The sequence below is a fragment of the Rhinopithecus roxellana genome, chromosome 11 (genome assembly GCF_007565055.1).
Source record: "Rhinopithecus roxellana isolate Shanxi Qingling chromosome 11, ASM756505v1, whole genome shotgun sequence".
NCBI classification, from domain to species: domain Eukaryota; kingdom Metazoa; phylum Chordata; class Mammalia; order Primates; family Cercopithecidae; genus Rhinopithecus; species Rhinopithecus roxellana.
In genome coordinates, this window is record NC_044559.1 from 114,328,148 (window position 1) to 114,355,468 (window position 27,321).

Below are 27,321 nucleotides of genomic sequence, written 5' to 3' on the forward strand. Positions count from 1 at the left end.
CACTAGCCCTGTCTTTCCTGTATCTGTGGCATTGGCTCTGACCTGACTTCCCACAATCCCAGGTATGTCCCCTCCCCAAGACTGAATGGGAAGGTAGCAGCTTAAAGTAGAGGAACTGGAAACAGTGGCCACTAAGCAAATTTGCGTTCCTGGCCCGACAACAGTGGTCTGGTGTTGCCAGCTAGCAAAATCAGAGAACCAGGCTGCAGCCTCTGAGGTCAAAGTCGCAGCAGAGCTGTCACCAGGTTGGGTCTGCAGCAGTCTGGGGTATGGGTCCCAGGACGTCAGCCCAGAGTCTAATTCTCCAATGTCCCGGTGACTCCATTTCTATTGCTTGCAAGCTACAAACCCTGATTGATACCGAGAGGTTTTGAAGGTACAGCTTGTCACCAAGATGTAGCACAATGAAAACCAGGTAAAATTCCAGGGCCCTCAAAGCCTGAGCAACCCCCAGAGGGACCATGTGGCCTCCTTGCTCAAGCACCCACTGGCCTGGATTTTACCCCCTTTTTCCTCAAAGCAGGGTGTAAGAATAGATCTGATTATACCTTTGGGATCTAGAGTAACTTTCCTTTAAAATAAGAAAAAGCCAGAATGCTAGTCATAGAGCCCAAGCCTCTGTGTTCTCTGGTGTGCTCAGGGTTCAGCACCAGAAGAGAAAATCCAAGGGCTGCAAGAGGTTGGAGTTTAGTGCCAGCCACCCTTTCCGAAAGGGATGAATTGCCGAGGTGGAAAGGCTATGTTTGTAAGCCAGGAAACAATGCCACTTAGAAGAAACAAAAACCCATACTGTGTGATCTGCCAGACTCTTAAAAGCCAGTTTGTCTGAGGACCCAGGGCCTGAGTGAGACTCTGAGGGTTGGCTGCTGGGTGGAAGGCTGTGCCCTCCATGTGACCTAATGCATTGTCAGCTCAGTGCCACCAGTGAGGTCTTCCTTCCCCTTCCCCCTCTCAATCAATCTGGCAGTGCCTCATCCCTTCGTCCTGGCGAAAATCTACTCAGCACATCAAAGCTAGACTGTGAGTTCATCCATTTACTAAAACACATACTTCATTATACAATAATTTCCCCTGGCCCTAGAACTCTTTCTCCCTGGTCAAATGAATAATGTAACAGCCTTACTAGAACAAAGTCATGACCAAAGTTCACATCCCAGCCACAGTGAGGCCTTCACAGAGATGGGAACCAAGCCAGCAGCTGAGAAGCTGCTTATTCCAAATCCCTCTGTCTGGACCATGTCTCCCCATTGCCCTCTTCCATTCCAGAGAGCAGGAGCACCAAGAGCCCACGCACCCCAATCATATCCTCCCTACCGTCCCGCTGAGGTCCCTGCAATTGCCAACATCCACGTCTTTTGAGAAAAGGTACAGTTCCAAAACCACATTATGCCAACACAAATGTGTTATGGAGGGGTCATGAGAGCCACTGGCACATCCACAGAGAATTCCTGAGAGAATGAAAGCTAAGGTCAGAAACAGGTAAGGAAAGAAAGGCCTAATCCCATCTAGAAACGCCAGGAAGCCTGTCATGCACGAGGCCTCTCAGAGGCCATCCTGAAGAGCCAGGGCATGGGGCCTGAGGCACCTAGAAACTCCCGGAGTTAGAAGCGAACAGCTCCAGTGAGGAGGGCACCCAGGAAAAAACCACCTAGGGCCAGAAAAACAAGCTGGAAGCAAAGTCAGGATGAAAACCCATTGGTAGCATCCTCAAGGCTTTCTTATGGAAGAAGAATTGCTCTCACCCACAGGCGTCTCCTAAAGGTATCCCCTGAGACAACTGTCTGTGGTCAAAGCCAAGACTTGGGGCATGGGGTATCTTTGGAAACCAGGGGAGCTGCATCATAATGGAAAGACATAAACATGGAACTCCCTGGAAGAGCATTGTTTTAAAGCACTGCAAGCCGCGCATGGTGGCTCAAGCCTGTAATCCCAGCACTTTGAGAGAGCAATGTGGGTGGATCACTTGAGGTCAGGAGTTCGAGACCAGCCTGGCCAACATGGTGAAACCCTGTTTCTATTAAAAATACAAAAATTAGCTGGGCGGGATGGTGCACACCTGTAATCCCAGCTACTCGGGAGGCAGGAGAATCGCTTGAACCTGGGAAGTGGGGGTTGCAGTGAGCTAAGATCATGTCACTGCACTCCAGCCTGAGCAACAGAGTGAGACTCTGTCTCAAATAAAATAAAATAAAATAAAATAAAATAAAATAAAATAAAATAAAATAAAATAAAATAATAGCACTGCAAAGCTATCAAAGGCAACACCATTCTAGTCTCGGTTGGATGTGTGGCTCACGCCTGTAACCCTGGCACTCTGGGAGGCTGAGATGGGAGAATTGCTTGAGCCTAGGAGTTTGAGACCAGCCTCAGTAACATAGGGAGATGCTGTCTCTACAAAAAATTTTAAAAATTACCTGGGTGGGCTAGGAGTGGTGGCTCATGCCTGTAATCCCGGCATTTTGGGAGGCTGAGGTGGGCAGATCACCTGAGGTCAGGAGTTCGAGACCAGCTTGGCCAACATGGCAAAACCTTTTCTCTACTAAAAATACAAAAATTAGTTAGGTGTGGTGGCAGGTGCCTGTAATCCCAGCTACTCGGGAGGCTGAGGCAGGAAAATTACTTGAACCCAGGAGACAGACATTGCAGTGAGCTGAGATTGCCCCACTATACTCTAGCTTGAGTGACAAAGAGAGACTCAAAGAAAAAGAAAATATCTGGGTGATGTGGCTCACATCTGCAGTCTGCAGGAGGCTGAGTCAGGAGGATGGAGTCAACCTGGCCTTTGAAAGCCTATAGTCTTGTAGTCGGGGGAATGGAGTCAACCTGGTGCTCTAATGGCACCACTGGAGCGCAGTGGCACAATTATAGCTCACTCCTGGTTCCTTGAGCCCAGGAGTTTAAGGCTGCAGTGAGCTGTAATTGCACCACTATACTCCAGCCTGAGTGACAGAGCAATATTTGTCTCTCTTAAAAAGTAAAGAAATGAAAAACATTCAGATCTATGAAAAGTACAAACCTAGCATGCTACTTTTATTGATATTGTACAGGGGACATCACAGAGCTGTAGAACCTCCAATCTAGCCCTTAGACCCAGGCAACCAGGGACTTCTCCCACAGTGCTTAGTTAGAGAGAACCCTACTCAGAGTCCTCAGGGCCAGCAGACACACCCACCCTGCACCTGTGCCTCTTCTAAACCGTGCCCCAGCTACTTGGGGCCCAGGAATTTCCTGACCAAACCACTCCATGTGGGGCCTTCCTCCTCAGGTGGGCCTCAGGCTCCTGGTGGATCTCACGGCAAGGGTGCATGCTTCTAGAGGGGAAGCGGGTGCCAAGGGTGGCTTTTTGGAGAGGGACGGGACAGAGTGGGAACCTGCAGGCTGTGGGGTGCATGGGCAGATGCTGGACACCCCTCAGGGTGCCATGAGGAATCAGGGGTGGGCACGATGGGGGAGCTTGGCCTTGGGCTTTTTCACTCTTGCTCCAGTTCTGCAAACATCAGGAGCAGACCTGCCCAAGGCATGGTTTCCATGGTGGCACATCTGGGAGAGGCCTGGCCCCATGTGCTGTTGACGCCCACTAGATAATGAGGAGGAAGAGCATGGGCCCCAGCTGGGCAGACGGGCTCTGCACATCTGCTGCTTCCCTTCCTCATTAGGGTCCCAGGGGAGAGGCGGAATCCAGACACAAAGACCCCACCTCAGCCTCCCCAAGGAGGATGTGCCAGCACAGACCCTCACACATGGGTTTCCAATGCAACTCTCTTTGTTATTAAAACGAGAGGGCATTTTGGGAATATGTTTGATATTTGTGCAATTTCGGATATACAGCCCTTGTCTTGCCGGGAGCTAAGTGTGCTCAGACCATACAGCACGGTCTGTGCTTGCTTTTGTGAGCTGAACAGTCCAGCTGGGAAACCACCACTGACAAGGGGAGTCTGAAAACCTGGGCTGAGAAGCACTGGGCAGAGCTCCCAGGGAAGACAGGTTGAATGGAGTGAACTTATATGGAATTTTTTTTTTCTTAGAGACGGTCCAGCTCTGTCACCCAGAGTGCAGTGGTGTGATCAGAGCTCATTACAACCTTTACCTCCTGGGCTCAAGCCATTCTCTGACTTGGCTTCCCAAAGTGATGGAAATTACAGGCGTGAGCCACTACTCCCGGCCTCCTTATACGGAAATCATTTGAAAAAAAGTGTGAAGAGTCCTGGGATTCCTAGAGAGATCTATCACCCCTGCATAGCTGATTCTAGAGATGACTCTGAGCTCTGTGTGCCTGATCTACGGCCCTGAGAGCTGCAGGGCCAAGAGCATGAGAAAGTCCCAGGCTGCTGAGAGAAGGTTGTAATGCACCTAGATGAAGCCCAGGCCTGGGCTTCCACTTCCACCTCCAAAGGAAGTAAAGGGCTGGGAACAAGACCGGTGAGTTTCCCAAATGGCTGGGAAGACAAGAAGGTTGCAAAACAAACAAAGGGAATCAGAAAAGAGGTTTAATCCACGGCACCTCCCTTGCTCTGGGTTTCCGATGTTTTTGAAATACCCCCTGGTTTCCCTATTGTGATATTTACTGGGCCAGGGAGGATTTTTTTTCCGTATCAGACTGATGTCACTCCCAGCCTGTTGGTTTCTCCATATCCCATCTGCTGAGGTAGCAGACTCCCGCAGGGAGCCTGAGCCATGGGCTCTGGCCAGAGAGACAGGCAATCCATCCTTCCTATTTGTGCTCAGCCTGGAAAGTGATGCCTGGAAAAAGGGACTAAACCAATCTCCCTGACTTCAGAGCTTCTCCCCTTTTGCTCCTTGCTCACCTCTTCGTGGTGTGATCATTTCTGAGCCTCCCTCCCAGGAAAGAAGGACAGAGTGCCTGGAAGGGATCCAGCTTTGCAGTTTCTCGATCCTGTATACTAAGAGGTTTCCCTCTCCCATTCTACCAGAAAAACATTCAGACGAGAGTTTTGCTTCCTTTCTAGGACCTAGTCCAGATACAAAGACATGTAGGTTCTAATAAACCTTAGTTGTGAATAAGAAGAGTTTCAGTATAGGACGCAAACTGTCAATTCTGATGTAAGTAAACCATGCTGTGAAGTTTAATCGCATCGTGTATGGGGGACCTTTGTGTGGGTGAGAATCTGTTGGGGATTATAAGATAAATGCATCACTCATAAAAGCTGGCCGGGTGTGGTGGTTCACAACTATAATCCCAGCACTTTGGGAGATGGAGCCAGGTGGCTTGCTTGAGTCACAGGAGTTCAAGACCAGCCTGGGCAATGTGGCGAGACCCCATCTCTACAAAAAATATAAAAATTAGCCAGGTGTGGTGACACATGCCTGTGGTCCCAGCTACTTTGGAGGCTGAGGCCAGAGGACTGCCTTAGCCAAGGAGGTTGAGGCTGCAGTGAGCTGTGATCATGCCACTGTACTCCAGCCTGGGCAACACAGCAAGACTCTGTCTCAAAAAAAGAAAATGACTCATAAAAGCTCAGCCATTCAAATAGCACATTGTACAAGAGAAATGCCAAGACTGGGTAATTTTTATCCACTCAGTGTAATTTTAATAAAGTATCAGTGTTCTCAAAGTACAAAGCTAGCCCTGTAAAGTTTCTATCTCAAAAGTTATTTATGGCATTATCAAAAAGATGGTAAAAAGAGTAATCATAGATGTCCGTGTGTAGACACACATAGGCACAAACACAATACACACACAAATGCAGGCATAGCACACACACATGTTCACACCTGCACATAAAGGTATACACTCAGAAACATACATACATATCAACACACACATGGAAAGTTTTTCTGACCACCCTTTCCCCAACCACCCAAGCTCTGCCACTGGTTCCTAACCAGGATAGCAATGGCGACAAGGAGTAATGGATGGGAGCATAAAACCCCGTTACATCAAAGCCATGAAGATTAGATTAAAAACCAAGTTCTCCCTCCCTATCCCGACACCTTCTTCATGGGCAGGTCTTCCTCGAACTTGCTGATGCTCAGGTGACATTCACAATATACAGGAAGAACTTCTAGATTTTACCAGACAGCACCATTGTAGTTATTTGATGCTTAGTTAACTCCAAAGTGAAATTGAGCTCATCTTTTTCAGATTTCCTCGGATCCATTATGTTTGCTGTGTGTAGATGGGTGGGAAGAAAATGAGGGGAAAGGAATGAGATAAAAGGGTAAATGTTTCCATGACTGACGTTTGTTTCCTTCAATGTTTTACTTCACATCTGTTCTTCCATGAGAATGATAAATGTTACTGCTTCTCAAAGAAGAGAAGAAAATATGCTTAACGTTTCCATTTCAGTAACCAGAGAAGGTATTTTATGATCTGTTTCCTCAAATTTCAATATCTTCCCCCCACCCATATAAAATATAGCAAATACAATGGCTAAAAAAAAATCATCTTGAATCCAACTAACGAATTTTTTCTATCACAGATGAAAAATTTTTTTCTTTTTCTTTTTTTTGAGACAAAGTCTTGCTGTCACCCAGGCTGGAGTGCAGTGGCACCATCTCAGCTCACTGCTACTCCCGCCTCCTGCATTCGGGAGATTCTCCCCCCTCAGCCTCCCTAGTAGCTGGGATTACAGGCATGTGCCACCATGCCCGGCTAATTTTTGTATTGGTGGTAGAGACAGGGTTTTGCCATGTTGGCCAGACTGGTCTCAAACTCCTGACCTCAAATGATCTATCCACCTCGGCCTCCCGAAATGCTGGGATTACAAGTGTGAGCCACCACGCCGGGCCACCAGTGAAAATTCTTAAAGGGAAAATGAATCCAATTAATTTGTGAAATGCATCTGCAGGGGTCATTGAGCCTCTTCTGAGTCCACGGTGCCCCGTCCTGCTGAATGGCAATGTGCGATGGGAGAGATTTTGTCACTCCCAGCTCCAGAGGTGAGATCTGACTTGACTAATCCAAGCAGAGTGGTCTTATCCCTTAAACACGAGGACAATAGAAGAAAGTCCACACGTTTTTCTACGGTTGGAAAAGAAATGTGCCCTCTCCCTGCTAATCTCTCTCCTCCAGCTGAACGAGGATGTGATGATCCAAAACCCTAAGAACTACTGGCAGCCACGTGGCCATCACGAGGGGAGTCAGCTTCCAAAAGAAGCTGACATCGTGAAAAGCAGAGGCCACATGGAAGAAGCCGATCTTCAGTGCCATCTTTGAGCCACTGTATCAAGCCACTGTGATGGCTGCCCTGACTCGGGCCTTTTCAGTAACAAAAGGTGTACTTTTCTTAGTCGTTTAAGCTGTGATTTCTGCCAATAAGATGCAAATACACCTTCATAGGTACAGCAGGTCCGTTATGTTTCTGCAACCATATGGACAATTTTATTTTTCTTATTGCAATCCATGACATCCTGCATCCTTAGTGCAATCCACTACATCCATTACATTCACAAACTCTTTCCTTTTAAAATTACTGAGTCAAAGTAATTTGGGGAAAAAGAAAAATGGTTCTTAACACCAAGCTTCGATTTGATTTGTAACTACATAACTGAGGTCATCTCTGTTTACCAGGGCCAGAAATTGAGTCAAGAGCTGCTGTAATGGCAATTTAATTTATCTGACAATATTTTCACTGCCAGAGAAAAGCATATATTAGATGAATAGAAACTTAAAAACCAACCATTTGAGCCAAGTCACAAACATGTTGGTTTCATGACTTGACACCTCCATGGAGTAGTTAACACCAACTATGGTCTAAATGAAACTTAAAATAATTCAGTGGTCCTGGAGAAATCTATTTTGAGCATGAACAAGTCCCATTAGGTAGCAGACTAGGGTTGGGTTCAGGAGAGTAGAACTACCCACCATAGAATCGAAAGTAAGATCCCCAACCTGAGGTCAGGAGTTCAAGACCAACCCGGCCAACATGGTGAAACCCCATCTCTACAAAAATACAAAAATTAGCTGGGCATGATGGCAGGTGCCTGTAATCCCAGCTACTCAGGAGGCTGAGGTGGGAGAACTGGAGGCAGAGGTTGCATGAGACTCTGTCTCAAAAAAAAAAAAGAAAAGAAAAGAAAGTAAGATCTCCCAAGCAAAGGCTCTGTAGCCACCATGCTACATCATCAGCCTCAATTTAATCTTACCAGTCAATTCCCTTGTAATTATTCTCTCTAGAAATCCCACCATCGATTCCTTTTTCACCCATCCTTCTCCAGAGAACATCTTTTCACTCACTGAAATGAAACTCAGCATAAAAATCCATAATCACAAGGTGTTTATATCTTTAAGATAATGAGGAAAGTATTCAGGATACTGAATTATCTTGAAAGGCTCCAAATTTTAGAGATAAATGAGACATCATTGCCTTAGAAACTTCTTATCTGCACCCCATCCCCAAATTTTCAAAAGTAAATTTCACTCTGAAAGTTTAAGAGATGAGATCAATATCCATTTAGCACGTGGGTGGGGGACTAAATCTCAGGTTTTTCTGACTCCAAAACCCAATAAATATTCGCTACTATGTATTTGTTTATGTTTCTGACTGTCCCACTAGACTGTGAAAAATTTAAGGGCAGGGGCTCTTTTTTTTCTTTTTATCTATATGATTGGCACCTAGAGCAGGCCCTAGCACATAGGAAGTGCTTAATAAATGTTTATTGAACAAATTAAAGGATGGATCAATACAATAAAAATCAGGGGGAACTTTATGGTATAGCGCCTTCATATAATCTTCTCACTTAATCTGTGTTTAATATTGTGAATATTTTTGTGGCCCATTCATTATTCTAGAAATTTATGAAAATATTAATAAATTAATTCTCTTCATCAAACTCTTCATCATAGTTAGTCTTGGGTGTCAACTTGGCTAGGACACAGTACCTAGGTATTTAATCAAACACGAATCCAGGAGTAGCTGTGAAAGTATTTTGTAGATATGGTTAACATCTACAATCAGTTGACTTTAAACAAAGCCTTGATCATTTGGGTGGGCCTCATCCAATCAATCAATGGGTTTAAGAGGAAAGATTGGGGTTTCCCAACACAAAAGGATTCTGCCTCAAGACTGCAGCATCCGGCGAGGTTGTGGAGAAAAGGGCACACTTCTCCACGATGGTGGGCGTGTAGATTAGTTCAGCCATTGTGGAAGACAGTGTGGTGATTCTTCAAAGACCTAATGACAAAAATACCATTTAACCCAGCAATCCCATTACTGGGTATACACCCAAAGGAATACAAATCTTTCTACCATAAAGACACGCATGCGTATGTTTATTGCAACACTGCTCACAATAGCAAAGACATGAAATCAACATAAATGCCCATCAATGATAGACTAGATAAAGAAAATATGGTATATATGCACCATGGATTACTATGCAGCCATAAAAGGAAAGGAGATCATGTCATATGCAGGGACATGGATGGAGCTGGAGGCCATTATTCTTAACAAACTAACACAAGAACAGAAAACCAAATATTGCATGTTCTCACTTATAAGTGGGAGCTAAATGATGAGAACACATAGACACACAGAGGGGAACAACACACACTGGGGCTTTTTGGAGGGTGGAGGAGGGAGAGGATCAGGAAAAATCGTTAATGGGTACTAGGCTTAATACCTAGGTGATAAAATAATCTCTACAACAAACCCCCATGACACAAGTTTACCTACGTAACATCAAACCTGCTTTTGTAACCCTAAACTTAAAAGTTAAAATAAATAAATAATAAAACATTTTTTAAAACCAACGAAACAAGAACCATACAAGTTCCTCTAGGGTTGGGAATTTTGTTTAATGCATCCTATGTACGTAATATAGTCAATGTTTCTTAGCAAATAATAGATTCACAATAAATATTTTTGCTGACTGAAAAAAAAAAAAAAAAAAAGACAAGAAAGATTGCAGTGTCCAATCCTGCCTGAGTTTCCAGGCTGCTAACCTGTCCTGTGAATGTTGGACTTGCCGGCCCCTATAATTGCATGTATCAACTCCTTAAAATTTATCTCTCTCTCTCTCGCTCTCTCTCTGTTCTCTGTTCTTTCTCTCTCTTTCTCTCTCAGTTCTGTTTCTTGAAAGAACCTTGGCTAATAAACTATTCAGTGAGCCAGATGGAGTGAATCCAAAATTTCTCTGCAGAAAGTTGAGAGATTGAGAGGGTAGCCTGTGCGATGCAAGAAACCACTGCCTGATGACTTCTACAGGAAGCTGGAGAGGTGTGAATGAGACCTCAAAGCTGCAGTGTCACATGGTGAAGCCCAAGCAGGAAATCTATAGCAGCTAAAGAAAAGACATTACCTTTGAGGATTTCTCAAAGCAGGCAGAGTCTTTTTCTCATAATGTCCAAGGTCAAGGAAAACCAAGATCTCCCGTGGAAATCATTTGGTTGGAATCCGTTCTAGAGAAGGGAGGATAAAACCCTCTAACATTTTTCTTCTTCATTTTCTTCACAAAACCATCTGGTTGGTTTTTTTGTTTTGTTTTGTTTTTTTGTTTTGTTTTGTTTTGTTTTGTTTTGTTTTGTTCTTGGAGGGACAAGTCACGGAGCTTGAAGGTAAGTTTTGAAAGATCTCCAGTTACTCACCAAGTATATAATTATGCTTTGGAGACAAATATTTGAAGGATGCCACTGATTCTCTGCAAGATAGGAGGGGAAATAAGTCTACGTGCAGCACGCATAAGCAGAGTAATTTTTGTTTTAAGTTTCCAAGGAGATTTGACAAGGCATAACTTACAGATTGTGAACGAGTCATTTAAAAATGCTGAATACGTCATGGAAACTTCCTTTTCCCTTCCTACTTTGCTCTGCCCGATTTGACAAAGGAATGGCCAGGAATCCTTCACACCTGGTAGTGGGAACCGTTTTCCTTAAGGAACTTAGAAAATTGTGAGGATAATGGAAGCCGTTGCATGATGCTGACTAGGATTTTTCATTGCCTATTTCACAGAAATACTGCCAGCCAGTTCTCAGAGCCCGGCTTTCACAAATCCTCAGTCTCCATGAGGTAGCTTGGTGGTTCCCAATTCTGGATGCATGTTAGAATCACTAGAGGGAGCTTTTTAAAAATATAGGTGCCATAGTTCCATCTCTGAACAATTAACTACCAAGTTCTGGGGTGCTTGCATTAGTATTAGTAACCTTTTAAAAACTCCTCCAAGTGATTCTAAGCATCCAAGAGCAGAGCAGGGCCTGAGAGCCTCTGCACAGGGTGGGAGGAGAACATGGCACAGGCAGCCCTAGATGCTCAGCCTGCCTCCCCGTCTGGAGTGAACACCAATAGGCCGGCCCCTGAGAAATCCAGGAGTGTGAAATGTTCATCTTAAGTTAAAAGTCTGAGGCCATGAGTGCTGGCATACCTGCAATCCCAGGACTTTGGGAGGCTGGGGCAAGAGGTTCACTTGAGGTCAGCAGTTGCAGGCTAAAGTGAGCTAGGATCACCACTGTACTCCAGCCTGGGCAACAGAGCAAGACCCTCTCTCAAAAAAAAAAAAAAAAAAGCTGGGCGCCGTAGCTCATGCCTGTAATCCCAGCACTTTGGGAGGCCGAGGCAGGCGGATCACCTGAGGTCGGGAGTTTGAGCCCAGCCTGACCAACAGGGAGAAACCCCATCTCTACTAAAAATACAAAATTAGCCAGTCGTGGTGGTGCATGCCTTTAATCCCAGCCTCTCGAGAGACTGAGGCAGGAAATCGCTTGAACCTGGGAGGCGGAGGTTGTGATGAGCCGAGATGGCGCCATTGCACTCCAGCCTGGGCAACAAGAGTGAATCTCAGTCTCAAAAAAACAAAGCAGCAAAGGTCTGGGCTGCTGACATACATTCCCAGGTAGGTGAAGGAATATAGAACAAACAGTGCCAGCAGACTGATTTTTTTTTTTAATCTTTGTTCTTTAAGCATTTACATTTCAACACTGTCTGCCCATACAGCCACTATTCTGGCCCCTTCTCTGCCATTCTTTCCTGACAGCATTCCCAACACCAATTTCTGGTCTGGTGCTTACCTCAGTTGACGCACTTATTAAATGACACTGCTGTGTATTTGTTTCTGTGTCTGACCATGTGTATTTGTTTCTCCCACTAGACTATGAAGAACTTGAGGACGGGGGCAGTGTCATTTTGTCTTTTTATCTATTAAGATTAGCACCTAGAACAATGCCTGGCACCTAGAGGGCATTTAATGAATGTCTAATGAATGTTTATTGAATAAATTAAAGGATAAACCAATAAAATCAAAATCGAGGAGACGTTTATGGTATAGAGCCTTCTTTTCTTTTTTTTTTTTCTTTTTTTTTTTTAGATGGAGTCTCACCTCTGTTGCCCAGGTTGCAGTGCAGTAGTACGATCTCGGTTCACTGCAACCTCCATCTCCCGGATAGAAGTGATTCTTGTGTCTCAGCCTCCCGAGTGTCTGGGACTACAGGCGCCCACCAGCACGCCCGGCTAACTTTTGTATTTTTAGCAGAGCCAGGGTTTCACCATGTTGGCCGGGCTGGTCTCAAACTCCTGACCTCAGGCGATCCACCCGCCTCGGCCGCCCTAAGTGCTGGGATTACAGGCGTGAGCCACCGTGCCTAGCCGGGTCTTCATCTTTCTTATTATTTCACCTTTGTTTAGCATTGCTAATATTTTTGTGATCCATTCATTATTCTAGAAATTGACAGAAACAATTTAAGCCCGTGTGGGAGAATAGGGTCCAAGATAATTTTTTTCCCTTGAAGAAGGAACTGTGTATTATTCAGATTTGAAAGAAAGTACTCAGAAAATTATATTTTCAAGTGAACTCTGCTAGAGGGTTTCCTTTCGACTGTCCTCTTTACCCATTTCCTGGCCCCTCACTGAAATTTCTTGCACGGCAGAGAACTAACCTTTGGATGTGCCAGTTTTCCTGCTTGCAAAATAAGGATCATCACTTTTATGACTGTAGTAGTATATTAGAAAGAGCAATTGCCTGTACAGAACTTTAAGCATTACAGGAGAAAATATAGAATACTAATAACATAAATAATGATACCACTGAATCAGGAACAGAGGAAAACAGAGATGCATTGACCTTATTATTCTCTGTGACATTAATAGCACATGGAGAAGCATATAAATAATATTGGTCACAATAATGAGACATCTAACTATATTAAGCATATTACCAAGAAGAGATTGGTGTTTTTTCACAATTCTAGCTTTACGATGCTTTTGGTTGAGGTTTTTTCTGATATGCAGAGAACTCAATATCTAAAAGATGTTTTCAGTTTATCTGATTTAAGTATGAAGGATGTAATCTTGCACTTAATGGGTTACTTTCTAAATTGGAGAGCAAAGCCAAAGACATATATTATAGTTCCAGATGGGCAGATCACTTGAGGTCAGGAGTTCGAGGGCAGCCTGGTCAACAGGGTGAAACCCCGTCTCGACTAAAACTATGGAAATTAGCTGGGCATGGCGGCACACGCCTGTAAATTCCAGCCACTTGGGAGGCTGAGGCAAGAGAATCGCTTGAACCCTGGAGGTGAAGGTTTCAGTGAGCCGAGACAGTGTCACTGCACTCCAGCCTGGGCGACAGAGCGAGACTCCGTCTCAAAAAAAAAAAAAAAAAGAAAGAAAGAAAGAAAGAAAAAGACATATAGTTAGGGGGTGTTTCATGAGAAAAAAAGTAATTTAATTTAATCAGGAACACATAATTTCAAATAAAATCTTTATCAGGTTATTTCTTTTGTGCTTACTCAGTAATTAGTATGAAGTCTAACTTTAAAGTGTTAAAGTCTTCATTCCTTTCTTAGGGCAACAAACTTTGATGGGGACCTAATATGTGCTGAAGATGTGATGAAGAATCAAACATTGGTTTTGCCTTTGAGTCGCTTGTTGTTAGGCAAGAAGCCAGACAAACCAGCATGTGCAATATAAGATAATAAATGCTAAAATGGCAGTTAATATTAATCTCATTTCTGTGGTTTATTGTTAAAAGTACTCATACAGTTATACACACTTTTTCTCTACATTGGGGCTTTTTATAAGTGAGATAATACATCTGCATAGTATTTAGTTTGAGTAAGATTTTCTGGGTTTTGCCACTAAAAGCATGCTAAGTAATACAAGGAGGAAGTTTAGGAAGGGAGATAGCTCTTTTTTCTTTTTTTTCTTTTTGCGACAGAGTCTCGCTCTGTCACCCAGGCTGCAGTGCAGTGGTATGATCTCAGCTCACTGCAACCTCCGCCTCCCAGATTTAAGCGATTTTCCCACCTTCCTCCCAAGTAGCTGGGAGCACAGATGTGCTCTACCACACCTGGCTAATTTTTGTATTTTTAGTAGAGAGGGGTTTCACCATGTTGGCCAGGCTGGTCTTGAACTCCTGGCCTCAAGTGATCCGCCCACCTCAGCTTCCCAATGTGCTGAGATTACAGGCATCAGCCATCACACCCGGCCGATGGCTCATTTTTTAACACATTGAGTTTGAGATAGCTGTGAGGCCACCTAGAGACTTCCCAGGGGTAGTTAGGTCTATCCTTGGAAAACACAAACTTGTAACAATTTTGGACTATTTTAAAATACTGTAGGGTGAATGCTCTGAGTATCTCTACCCTAAGGACAGGCAGTTGGGCCTGGAGTGGTTCCATGGCATCATTGAAGACCCAGGTTCTTTCTTGTATTCTGCCTAGATTTTTTTTTTTTTTTTTTTTTTTTTTTTTTTTTTTTTTTTTTTTTTGTGACGGAGTTCCGCTCTGTCTCCCAGGCTGGAGTGCAGTGGCACGATCTCAGCTCATGCCACTTCATCCCTAGATTGTTTTTCTTTGCAGGCTCCTGCTCTCATGCTCACAGGATGGTGACAGCAGCATTGAGTATCCCCTCCTCACCCAATCATGACCAAAAGCCAAATTCACACACCTTCTTCCTTATTTTTCTGCTCGAAAGCAAAGTCAGTTTTGGCGTCTACACTCCCAGATGGTTAGTTAGTGATTGAAGAACGCTAATCGGGAACCTGCACCCAGAGGGGGCTACAGCAAGTGTTTCACAGGAGGCTGGTGGAATCTGAACCGGAGGGTTTGTAAATTAGCATAAGAGACTTGGGACACCATTTTTTCACTTGTGAGAAGAACGGAATTCAAGAGACGTAACTGACTGGCATCTTTGCCTTTGCAAAATGAAGTATAAGAGGTCGAGGCAGGCAGATCACCTGAGGCTGGGAGTTCGAGACCAGCCTTGCCAGCATGGTGAAACCCTGTCTCTACTAAAAAGTACAAAAATTAGCCGGGCATGGTGGCACACACCGTAATCCCAGCTACTCGAGAGGCTGAGGCAGGAGAATCGCTTGAACATGGGAGGCAGAGGTTGCAGTGGGCCAAGATCGTGCCACTGCACTCCAGCCTGGGAGACAGAGCAAAACTCCGTCACAAAAAAAAAAAGAAAAGAAAAGAAAAAGAAAGAATAAAAAAGAACGTGACACATTCAAATGTCCAAGTTCTCTACAGAAGCATCGTGGATCTTGAACCTCATTTGGTCCTTTACCCCCATTTGATTAGAAGCCTTGATGGCTTTGCCATTCGAATATTGTTGTATTCCTATATGTTAATTTATTCATGCAACAAGCTACTATTTAAAAGCACAGAGGCCAGACTTGGTGGCTCATGCCTATAAACCCAGCACTTTGAGAGGCCGAGGGAGGTGGATCCCCTGAGATCAGGAGTTCAAGACCAGCCTGGCCAATGTGGTGAAATGCCATCTCTACTAATAATACAAAACTTAGCTGGGTGTGGTGGCAGTCACCCGTAATCCCAGCTACTCGGGAGGCTGAGGCAGGAGAATAGCTGGAACCCAGAAGGCAGAGGTTGCAGTGAGCCAAGATGGCACTACTGCACTCCAACCTGGGCAACAGAGCAAGACTCTGTCTCAAAATAAATAAATAAATAAATAATGAAAGGACAGAATCTGGTGACTTTCTTCAGTATACAGGATTAGGAAATAGGACTCTTTTTAGCCTGCTTGCCAGCAGATGTTTGTACTTGTGGCAGAATTTACATGAGACATTCTCTATTGCAATGTATCACCAGGGAGCAAGCTACAAGAGGGCAGACATGTAGCCCCTACGTGCCTCTAATTGTTAGAGGCTACCAATATTTGCTTCATGGTTTTGAATGGTGAAAATACCTCAGGCCCATTTGCAACATCACTGCACCAAGTCACTTCTCCCTATAGAGATGCAAGCCTTACGCAGCCAGGTCAGAAGGGTTCCAGCAGAAACTCGGTCAAAAGGGCTATCTTTCCTCAAGACAGCATTTCTGGAACCCTCAGAAAAGACCTGGGGATGAGAGCCATCTGAGAGATCCATCACCTCCCCAAGTACCAGGATCTAAGCCACTGGTCTCCTTGTTCCATTACTATCTCAAGTCTGTCCCCACCTGAAATGTTCAGCTGGGTCAAAAAGGAAAAATTTCCAGATAGAGAGGAATTATCACTGTTTGAGGGTGTACACATTGCTGCCCCGTTCAAGAGCCTCCTTAGACAGAGTTCCACTCTTTATTTGGCCTCTGAGTCTACGATTTTCTTGCACCACTATTCACAGTCAGGAGCGTGGTCAGGAATTCCTTGTGGCCTGCAGCTTCCCATCTCTACTGCTGCCTTTCTTCCCACCTTGAGTTGGTATACCAGAAAGCAGATGGGTGAGAGTGGTTTTACAAAAGGGGTCATTTTGAATTAACTCTAGGTGTTCATATAAAGAGTTTGCACTTTTACACGATCATGCATTGTTTTATATCAAAAATTCCTTCAGTTTTAAAAGTCAGCTTCTCATTTCCAAATAGCCCTGCACTAATTATAATTAATAAGTTATGTGAGGCACATCTTACTACCTTTTTTGTTGAGATTTCTCATTTTAAGTTACGGACTGTGCAGGTAACTCATTTGGCGGGAAGTTTCTCCTTTATGATGAGCAATCAGATCTTGCCTATGTGCTTAGGTTCCAACAGTTGCCTCAGTTGTCATTTTCCATTTAACTGAACATGAAACACACACAAACCAGCTTTTCAGAACAAGATCATAAACACCTCCCACAGCATTTTGATGTCCTTTGTGGAGGATTCCCCTTCCTCTAACTGCCTCAAATTTCCAACCTCCGACCTCCCCTGGTGCAGAATTACAAAACCAAATGTCAACCTCATACTGGAAAAAGTGTTAACTTGATGAACCATATTTTCTTTGGAAAGGAGGAACTGCAAGTGGAAAACTAAAGGCAGTTCAGATCAGGTTAACCATGTCTGTGGCTGGAAAAAGAAATCTCTAATTTCCCATAATTGATATGGCACATCCATTCAACCAGCCTCTGGGGTTCCTGGACTGTAAGGCATTTTAAAGTTTCCAACATACCCAGTGAGAGGAATTGTGAAATTACTATTTTTTAACTGATGCACAACTGCAAGTTATTTCATCAAGAGACTGGAAATTTCAGCTATACACACGTCGGTATTTTAGAAAAATGGGTCTTGCCAATAAATCGAAATCTCCGCAGTGACTCTTTGGGTAGGCACCCTAGGCCATTGCTGATGAACAACGTCAACCCTGAACTTGCATTTTCTACCTGTGAAAATTGAGGGCAAAGGGACAACCAGGTCATAGGCAGAGTGGTAGATTTTTCTCTGACGAGCTGGAAATAAGTGCTGCTCAAAGATACGGGTCGGCCTCTTCCCTTTGACTCTCTCTCCCCCAACATATCAATTCCTACTTACAGAATATGCCCTATTTCTAACTGAATTGTAAATGCAATAGTAACCTCACTTGAAAATGGTGCTTTAAAATCTGGTTAAATTATTCCCTTATCTTTTATGTCTTAGCTTGGAATATAAGTCGATGCCTTTCATCTCTGAATTGTCTGAAAACTTTGCATGCTTGCCGCTCTCTGCAGTCTTTTATGGAGAGTTGCCAATAGCCAAATCTGCACCACGTAAATTTTTATAGTTTATGAGAGCTATTCATTTATTGCATTCTAAGAGAAGCCAAGAAGCTGCCTCTCTCTTTTCTGGTTGGGATGCAACTGAATATCCAGATTGGAAAATTCCTGACTGGGTATATCATGCACGATCATGCCACTGTGTTTAACATCTTTTGAAAGTAGAAACCTGGCATAAGAAATGATCAGGGCTTAAATGGAATGGAATGGGATTCTCACTAGGTCATTCAAATATCTTTCGTGTTTGAGAAGGGAGGGACAGTTAGTAATTTTTCTCAGCAGATTAAAAAGGAACTAGAAAATTAATGTTTGATTGCAATAATCTATTATTTACCATATATTTTAAAATGTTGATGTCAAATAATATGTTTAACAGAGACCTTCACTGATAAAGCATTTGTTTTGGTGGGTAGGCTAAAATTCTCTCATCTTCTGTTCAGGCTCACAGGGAAAGGTAGGGAAGGTTTCATTCTAAAGAAATGCAGGAAAAATGGTTTGTACCAGAAAATGGAAATATAGCCCAGCAAAGCTGTTCCCAGTAATGCTATGAGATAAGGGGGATGCAGAGTGCAGGTGGGATGAGGGGTGATGGGTGATGACACATGAGTTTATAATAGGCTTCCAAGCAGCACTGACATCTACAGATGGTACCCCCAAGTCTTGGCTTCCAAACAACTTCAAGACATTGAAATAAGAATCAATATATTGAATATCAGTTACATATAGAAGTGAACAAGAATTCCAAGAGCTTTTCTGTTAATAGATATCCGAGGAGTCTCTCAAACACCCAACTTCAATTAAGATGGCTTCAGGGGAACATGGTTTGAATCTGCTTCTAACCAAGGAACTGAAACTGAATTAATGAAATGATCCTAGGTGTTAGAAAAGACTGTGCCAAGAAAAAAGGAAGGATGAGCATGGAGCCTAGACAAGGAGAGCAAAGGAAAGGTTACTTAGTTCTTTGCCGCATGAGTCCTGCACAGCCCACAGAAGTTGTGTCTGGCCTGTTGATCTGAATTTCCCATGCTGCTTGGAGGGTCATCGTTAGAGTGGAAATGGATTAGATGCTTAGTAGCCTCACTGAGTTTCAGTTTCCCTATCAGGTAGAACAAGAGGAGGTGAGTTCAGAGTAGTACTTTGTATTGGGTTTGGGGCCACTGTAGGGATTTGATTTTTACTCTGAGGGAAATAGGGAGCCTTTGGAGGATTTTGAGCAGAAGAGTGAGTGGGATTATCAGGAACCAATATTGTAAGAGGACTAGCAGAATCAAATGAGCTAGTACTCATTTGATGATCAACGAGTGGTACTTGTAATTGCAATAGCTCAGTGATGCTATCAAAGTAGCCCCTGTTCACCAAGACTGATTCAGGAAGATGTAGAAAATCTGAATAGACCTATAACTGGTATGGAGATTGGATCCATAATCAAACACTGTACGACAACAACAGAAAGACTTGGATCATGTGGTTTCACCAGTGAATTCTACCAAACATGTAAAGAGTCTTTCTCAAACTCCTCCAAAGAACTGAAGAGGAGGGAACACTTCCTAATTCATTCTATAAAGCCAGCACTAACCTGATACCAAAGTTAGACAAAGATACTACAAGAAAAGAAAACTGCAGAACAATATCCCTGATATATATATATATATATATATATATAGAAAGAGAGAGAGAGAAAGAGAGAGAGACTCCCTCTGTTGCCCAGGCTGGAGTACAGTGGCACAATCTCAGCTCACTGCAACCTCTGCCTCCCGAGTTCAAGTGATTCTCCTGCCTCAGCCTCCTGAGTAGCTGGGATTATAGCCCCTCTACCACACTCAGCTGATTTTTTTGTATTTTTAGGAGAGACAGGGTTTCACCGTGTGGCCAGGCTGGTCTCGAACTCCTGACCTCATGTGATCCACCCACCTCAGCCTCCCGAAGTTCTGGGATTATAGGCATGAACCACTGCACCCGGCCCCTGATGAGCATCAATAGAAAGATCCTCAACAAAATACTAGCAAACAGAAATCTGCAGCATATTAAAAAGATTACACCATGACTAAGTGGGATTTGTTCCTGGAATACAATGATGGTCAACATAGAAAAATCAATCAATGTAACATACCACATTGACAGAATGAAGGAAAGAAAACACATGATCATCTCAATTGATGCAAAAAAAATTAACAAAATTTGACACCCTTTCGTAATTAAAAAAAATACTCAAAAAGTTAGGAATAGAAGGAAACTACCTCAACACAATAAAGTTCATATAAGAAAAACCCACCACTAGCCTCGTATTTAATGGTGAAAGACTGAATGAAAGCTTTTACTCTGAAATCAGGAACAAAACAAGGATGCTTACTTTGCCACTTCCATTCAATGCAGTATTGTAAGTTTCCACCAGGGCAATTAAGCAAGAAAAAGAAATAAAAGGGATCCAAATTGGAAAAGAAGAAGTAAAATTATCTGTTTGTTGATGACATGATCTTATGTGTAGAAAACAAAAAATGTATAGAACTAATAAATAAATTCAGCAAAATTGTAAGATAACAAAAAACAGTTGCGTTTCTATACACTAACAATGAACACTCAGAAAAGGAAATTAACAAACAACTTTATTTACAATAGCATCAAAAAGAATAAAATATGTAGGAATTAGCTTAACCTAGGAGGCAAAAGAAGTGTACATTGAAAACTATAAAATGTTGCTGAAAGAAATCAAAGAAGACATAAATATAATAAATGGAAAAATATCCCGTGTTCATGGATTAGAAAATGTAAGACGTCAATACTGGTCAAAGATACCTATATATGTAATGCAACCCCTATCAAAATCCCGATAATGTTTTTTGCAGAAATAGAAAAATTCATCCTAAAATTTATATAGAATCTCAAGATACCCCAAATGATCAAAACAATCTTGAAATGGGAGAACAACATTGGAAGTGTCACACTTTGAGATTTCAAAGTTCACTACAAAACTACAGTAATCAAAACAGTGTGGTACTGGCACAGACATATAGACCAATGGAACAGAATGAAAGCTCAGAAATAAATCCTCATATATATGGTCAAATGATTTCAACAAGGGTGCCAAGATCATTCAATGGGGAAAAGACAGTGTTTTCAACAAACAGTGATGAGAAATTTGGATATCTACATGCAAAAGAATGATGGTTGCGCCACAATGTGAGTACACTTAATGCCACAGAATTATATACTTTAAAACAGTTACAATGGTAAAATTTATATTATGTGTATTTTATCACAATAAAATCAATCACTCTCCTTCCTCTAAGTCCATGCTTTCCAACAAATTTTTGGTTATCATTTCTCTTCACTTGTGATTTTCCAATGGGGAGAATCATGGCTCAGTCAGCGCAACCTTGCCCATTAGTTCTCAAAGCTTACAACTAAATGAGCATTCTGACTTATGCATCAGATTCTTGTAAACTATGTCTCATCTCACCTTCCTGCTGTCCCTGTTAGGTTTATTACCATGGCCTTGATGCTTCAACCTTCCTGACTCTAATCCATCCTACACCTACTCATGGATTTGCCCCTGCTAAGTGAAGAGTAACTACAGATGTTGCCTCCATTGTGTGTTATTGGTTCTGTTCTAATACACAGTGCTTGCCTTGAGCCCCTGTGTCCCATGTGTCACTAAAACAGGAAGATAAAATCAAATTGACCCTGCTGTATCCAGCAACATAGGGAGTCTCTATTCTCTTGGAGCAAGCTGACTGACAAAGTTGTGTTTAGAGACAGCAGTGCTGAGGCTCAGACCCCAGAAATCAGCAACCACCAGAGCCTATGAATCTTCAGGCCACTGCTGGGGTGCTAGGATGGCTTGGTTACCACTTCTCTGCCCAGTTGCTAAACCAACCTGTTACAAAAATCAATGCAGTTGTCAATTCCAAGATGGGCCCTGTTTCCCTTCACTTTTGTACAATTGACGTTTTTGTTGTTGTTGTTTTTTTTTTCTTTCTTTCTTTTTAGATGGAGTCTCATTCTGTCACCCAGGCTGTATTGTAGTGCTGCAATCTCGGCTCACTGCAACCTCAGCCTCCCAGGTTCAAGTGATTCTTGTGCCTCAGTCTCCCAAGTAGCTGGGATTACAGGCACCTGCCACCACAATCAGCTAATTTTTTGTATTTTTAGTAGAGATGGAGTTTCACTATGTTGGCCAGGCTGGTCTTGAACTCCTGACCTTGTGATTCACCCCCCTCAGCCTCCCAAAGTGTTGATATTACAGGTGTGAGCCACTGTGCCCGACCGCAATTGACTATTTAAAAACCCCGCAAAATGATTTCCCAAACTACAATTACTATCTCTTCCTATGTGAGGCTGGCTACTCCCAGTTCAAGTACAAACTAGATGGAACTTACAACTGCTGTAGGAAGACATTCTCAAACTACCAAACTACTCTGAAACTTTTAGTTGCTTAGTGTGTGAACGTTCCCTTTCTAACACTGCATACATCACTGGGAGAGACAGGAGTGAAATAGCACCATTCAACTGGGCTAGGTGCAGTGTCAAGTTGGATTCGCAATTAGAACAGAATAAGATCGAAGACCCTATATTCCAGTCTCCCCTGTCTTCTTCCCAAGGCTGAGCATGGAGCCCCTTCCTGTGTTTGTATTCCATCCGGTGCTGAGCCATAAGCCCTCTCATACTGCATTGATTCTGCCTGTTTACCCAATGGAATTTCCCACTAGAATGTCAGCAGCCTCAGAGATTGAGTCACAATCATCCGTGTTTCCCCAGGACTAATGCTATCCTCACATTGAGGAAGACCACAACAACTACTGGCTAAAAAAATAAACAGCAGGCCAGGCGTAGTGGCTTACATTTGTAATCCCAGCACTTCAGGAGGCCGAGGCGGGTTGATCACGAGATCAGGAGTTCGAGATCAGGCTGGCCAACACAGTGAAACCCCATCTCTACTAAAAATACAAAAGTTAGCCAGGTGTGGTGGTGGGCGCCTGTAATCTCAGCTACTTGGGAGGCTGAGGCAAGAGAATTGCTTTAACCCGGGAGGCAGAGTTTGCAGTGAGCCAACATAGCACCACTGCACTCCAGTCTGGGTGACAGACAAGACTCTGTCTCAAAAATATAAAAATTAAAATTAAATAAAATAAACAGCAGTACTGCTGAATTGCATTGAGTCTACAATTCCACCAATGATAGGACACTTCAACTACAAGACTACTAAAAAAGGGAAAAGTTATCATTAAAAGGTACTAGCAATTATAAGACACATTCCCATTTGAGGGTTGTTATCATTTTGGTTTCAGGTCTGGAACAGAAAAGATATGAATACAAAAAGGTTGAAGACTGATCAATAGCATTTCTCCAACACAGACACATGCGCCGATCATTACACCAAACAAAAATGTTTCGTATTTGCTGAGTTTCATTACCTCAAGCTTTTTCTCTTAAACCAGACATTGTTTCCAATGTAAATGAGCCACCCTTCTGTGTGAACATCAGGTAACTAAAGATAGAGATAGGGGCTTGTCCCCATTTCTTACCTATTTTGTCTGAGGCTGAACTGAAAAAAAAAAAAGGATTATTTGTGGCCTCTACCGAGGCAGCTTAAATAATGAGGATCGGAACATCCAAAAGGGAAATATTTTTGCTGCCAGGCAAGATTGTAATAAAAGCATCTCATTCATCATCTGCTAAGGGAAAACATGCCATTGCAAAGTCACTTGGTAATGAAAAATCTGGGCAGTTCTAAGCCACTTTAATCAGAAGATCTCAAAGCAATCCCCCACACTGTCAACAGCAAAGCTTTGTCACTAGCAGGATGCAAAATGGACGTCTTCTGTGGTGTTATACACCATGAAGCTATGGTAGAAAAGGGTAAAGCAAATGAATAAAAACAAATAATAATTATTATTGAATATCATTAAAAGGAGTTGGTTATTGGATACAAAAGTATAGTTAGAAGAAATAAATTCGAGTATTCGATAGTACAGTGGAGAAATTATAGTTAACAATAATTTATTATGTATTTCAAAATAGCTAGAAGACAGGAATTGTAATGTTCCCAACACAGGGAAAAGGTAAGTGTTTGAGGTGGTAGATATCCCAGTTACCCTGATTTGATTACACATTTATAAATGTATCAAAATATCACATGTACCCTAAAAAAATACAACTGTGATATATCAACTAAAATAACAACAAATAAAAATAAATTAAAAACAATATCGATATCTACATATAAATATATGGAATTAATTTATTTATTTTTGTAGAGATAAACCTTTGTTATGTTGCCCAGGCTCGTCTCATACTTCTGGTCCCAAGTGATCTTCCCGCCTTGGTTTTCCAAAACCCTGGGTGATAGGCATGAGCCACTATGCCCAGCCATATGTATGATATTTAAATGTGATTGCATATCAAGTGAGATCATGAATGATATTTGATCTTAAATCCTCAAACATTACACATTTAATTAGTAGTAGAAACACATTACAATTCAGAGGATGGACTTTGGAGTCAAACAGAACTGGGTTCCAGTCCTGTCTCTGCCATGTCCTCTCTTTGTGGCCTTGGACAATTTTTTCCCCTCACTAAGCATCAATGCCCTCCTCTGTAAAATGCACTGGCCGGGCATGGTGGCTCACACCTGTAATCCCAACACTTTGGGAGGCCGGGGATGGGGGAGAATCACAAAGTCAGAAGATCAAGACCATCCTAACTAACACAGTGACGTCCTGTCTCTACTAAAACTATGAAAAATTAGCCGGGCGTGGTGGCATGCGCCTGTAATCCCAGCTACTCAGGAGACTGAGGAAGAAAAATCTCTTGAAGCTGGGTAGAGGAGGCTGCAGTGTGCCAAGATCATGTCACTACATTCCAGCCTGGGAGACAGAGCAAGACTCCATCTCAAAAAAATATATATATATATGCACCTCACTGTCACCAGGCTTAGCTGAGATACTCCGGGTAAAGCACTTAGAATAATGGCTAGCAAACTCCAAGTGCTCTGCACAGCTTAGCTCTTGGTGTTTGAACTAGAATAGATGCCCATTTGCCCACAGCATGCCTTCTTCCTGCACCTCCTGGCACTTGACTTCAGTGTTTGCATGCCATCACTACTCCCTGTCTGGTCTCACTCCCTTCCCTGCCTGGTTTGGACCCCACAGTCAACTGCTGCGTGTCTTGCCTCATGGAGCCTCTCCCACTTTATCTCCCTGTTGTTCCTGTCTGGATTGTTACAAGGTCCTCTCTGCTCCAGCCTTCCCAACTGTAATCCGTCCTAGGCTGTAGACTACCCGTGGCTTTGCTCCTGCAAAGTGGACACTAAATGTGGATGTGGCCCCATTTTGTGTTATTGGTTCTATTTGAATTCACATGCTTATCTTGAGCCCCTGAGTCCCATATGCGACTAAAACAGAAAGATAAAGTCAAAGTAACCCTTCGTTCTTGCTGCTGTCTTCAGTAATACAGAGTGGTTCTGCATTGCTGGAATCTCTGCTCAACAGAAAGTCTTCCAGTTCATTAAAACTGTAAGTCATTAGTTCCATAAATAGCCAACAAATATCAACTTAGCCTTGAATTCTAATCAGCTACCTACAACACTACCAAAAATACCTTAATCTGGCTGTGGTTATACACCGAACATTTTGGTTTTTGTTGGCTGGTTTTTGGGTTTTGGTTTAGTGGTGCTAGAAAAAACATTGTAGTCTTTGCCGTAACAGAGGATTTGGTAAAACTCTCTGTGCAATTTCAGGATGCAGACGACAGGCCCAAGCTTCCATCGTTTCATATAAACCTGCAGGGTGTCAAATGAAACTATTTTTTAAATGATGTTTTAACCCTATCTTTGCTGGTTGGCTGTGTTCAACCCTTTAGAGTGCACCCTTTAGAAAACCTTTCTTCTGCACTGCATCTCCAAACTGGGATTACCAGGAACTTTGAAATAATTGTGCAGCTCCATCTAATCAGAATACTCAACAATTAATATTCACTGATGCCAAAAATGGAAAGAAAATAAGTAAATTACTCTTAAGAGCAGTGGCACCTTTTTTTTTTTTTTTTTTTTTCAAAAAACTTCCTCCTCCTGCCTTCAACTCTCAGAAGATTATCACAAAAACATCCACATTATGAATAGTTTTATAGGTCAGTTCCCTTCCGTACCACTAGGCATACACTGATGATCATTTCCAAATTTTCCCACACTGCTTTGCTATCATGTGATTTATTTTAAGTAGAGGCAGTTTTGTGAATTCCCTAGCCAAACTTTTTAGATTGTGGATTTTCATATAAATAAATTTACAGGCTGGCTGGGGGGAAACAGAAAAAGCAAAAGAATGCTTTTGTAAACTATCTTACTCCTAATCTTTTATTGAGTGAGCCATCGTTGGCTCCAGGGCACTCTAGCCCGTTAATTCAAGGTCAATTTCAGTCATTGCCATGGCTCCAGTGCTTATCATCGCCTCATGCACATCTTTTGAGAATTTACACGACTTTAACACACTTCTTCGCACTAGTGAGAACACCCGCAATGCCTTATTCAGCAAGAAGGTTAAATGAGTTTGCTGAAGCATTCGCCAAACGATCCCAACGCTCCTCCAGCTCCATCCCATCTATAACCGCACAGCGAACACTCACTCACCTTGGGTGTGTCAATAATTGATGGTCTGGGGATGGAAGCCTGAAACACCACTGCTTCACAGTCTGCTCCATCATCCAGGGACCCAGGCCCATCCTCAGGCATCTCCGCAGGCTGGACCGCAGTGCGGTGACTTGAATTCCGATTGGCACTGCCATTGCCCTCTGCACGGGTGCTCGAATCTCGCCTTTTCTCTGGAGCTCCCTCTTCTGCGCTTGGGTGACTTGGCTGTCTGCTTGGTTTGGCCACAGGCTGCACACGGATGGTGGAATGAGTATCAGCCACGCTGGACTGGTTGAAGGAAGCACTCTCCCTCGTTTTCCCAAAACAAGCGAGCAGAGCTGAGCATGGAAACGGATGCATGCTTCTAGAGGGAGGCTTCAGTCTTTTGGTGAGTCTTGCTTTCCACGTGGACATGACTTGCAGTGAAACATTGCAAAGTTCAAATGGGGCCAGGAAATTTTCCAGGGGTCCACATCACCTCCACTTTCCTTATAGGAACGCTTTCCAATTGCCCGAAGAGAAGAACTTGCTAGGGGTTGCCCCTAAAAAGAAGTTGAGATGGCAAGGCCACCTTCCCTGAGAGTCACTTAGCAGCTGGGGCCCCTTTGAAATCGTCCATCCTGGGCAATTTCGCGCTCTTCCTTCTGTGATGTTGTCAGTGGCTAAAGAAAGCTGTTGGGGAGGCATGTGAGTGGCTCGGGTTACAGTTCCTAGGCAGGGCAGACGCTTCAGGGTAGGGTAGTGCCAAGTCAATAGACAATTGCTTCAGGTTACCTAGGAGGCATAAAGATAATGTAGCCTGATAGCAT

General features: G+C 43.1%; 1 protein-coding gene across 1 annotated transcript in view; it reads right to left on the bottom strand.

Annotated features, from left to right (window-relative positions):
* The window catches only part of FAM107B (family with sequence similarity 107 member B), a 265,481-nt gene extending 238,555 nt beyond the window's left edge, over window positions 1-26,926 (bottom strand). Inside the window, exon 1 of the mRNA XM_010365958.2 lies at window positions 26,513-26,926. Within this exon, the coding sequence (XP_010364260.1) occupies window positions 26,513-26,926 (414 nt within the window). The remainder of the gene's footprint in view (window positions 1-26,512) is intronic.
* Window positions 26,927-27,321: the final 395 nt, after the last annotated feature.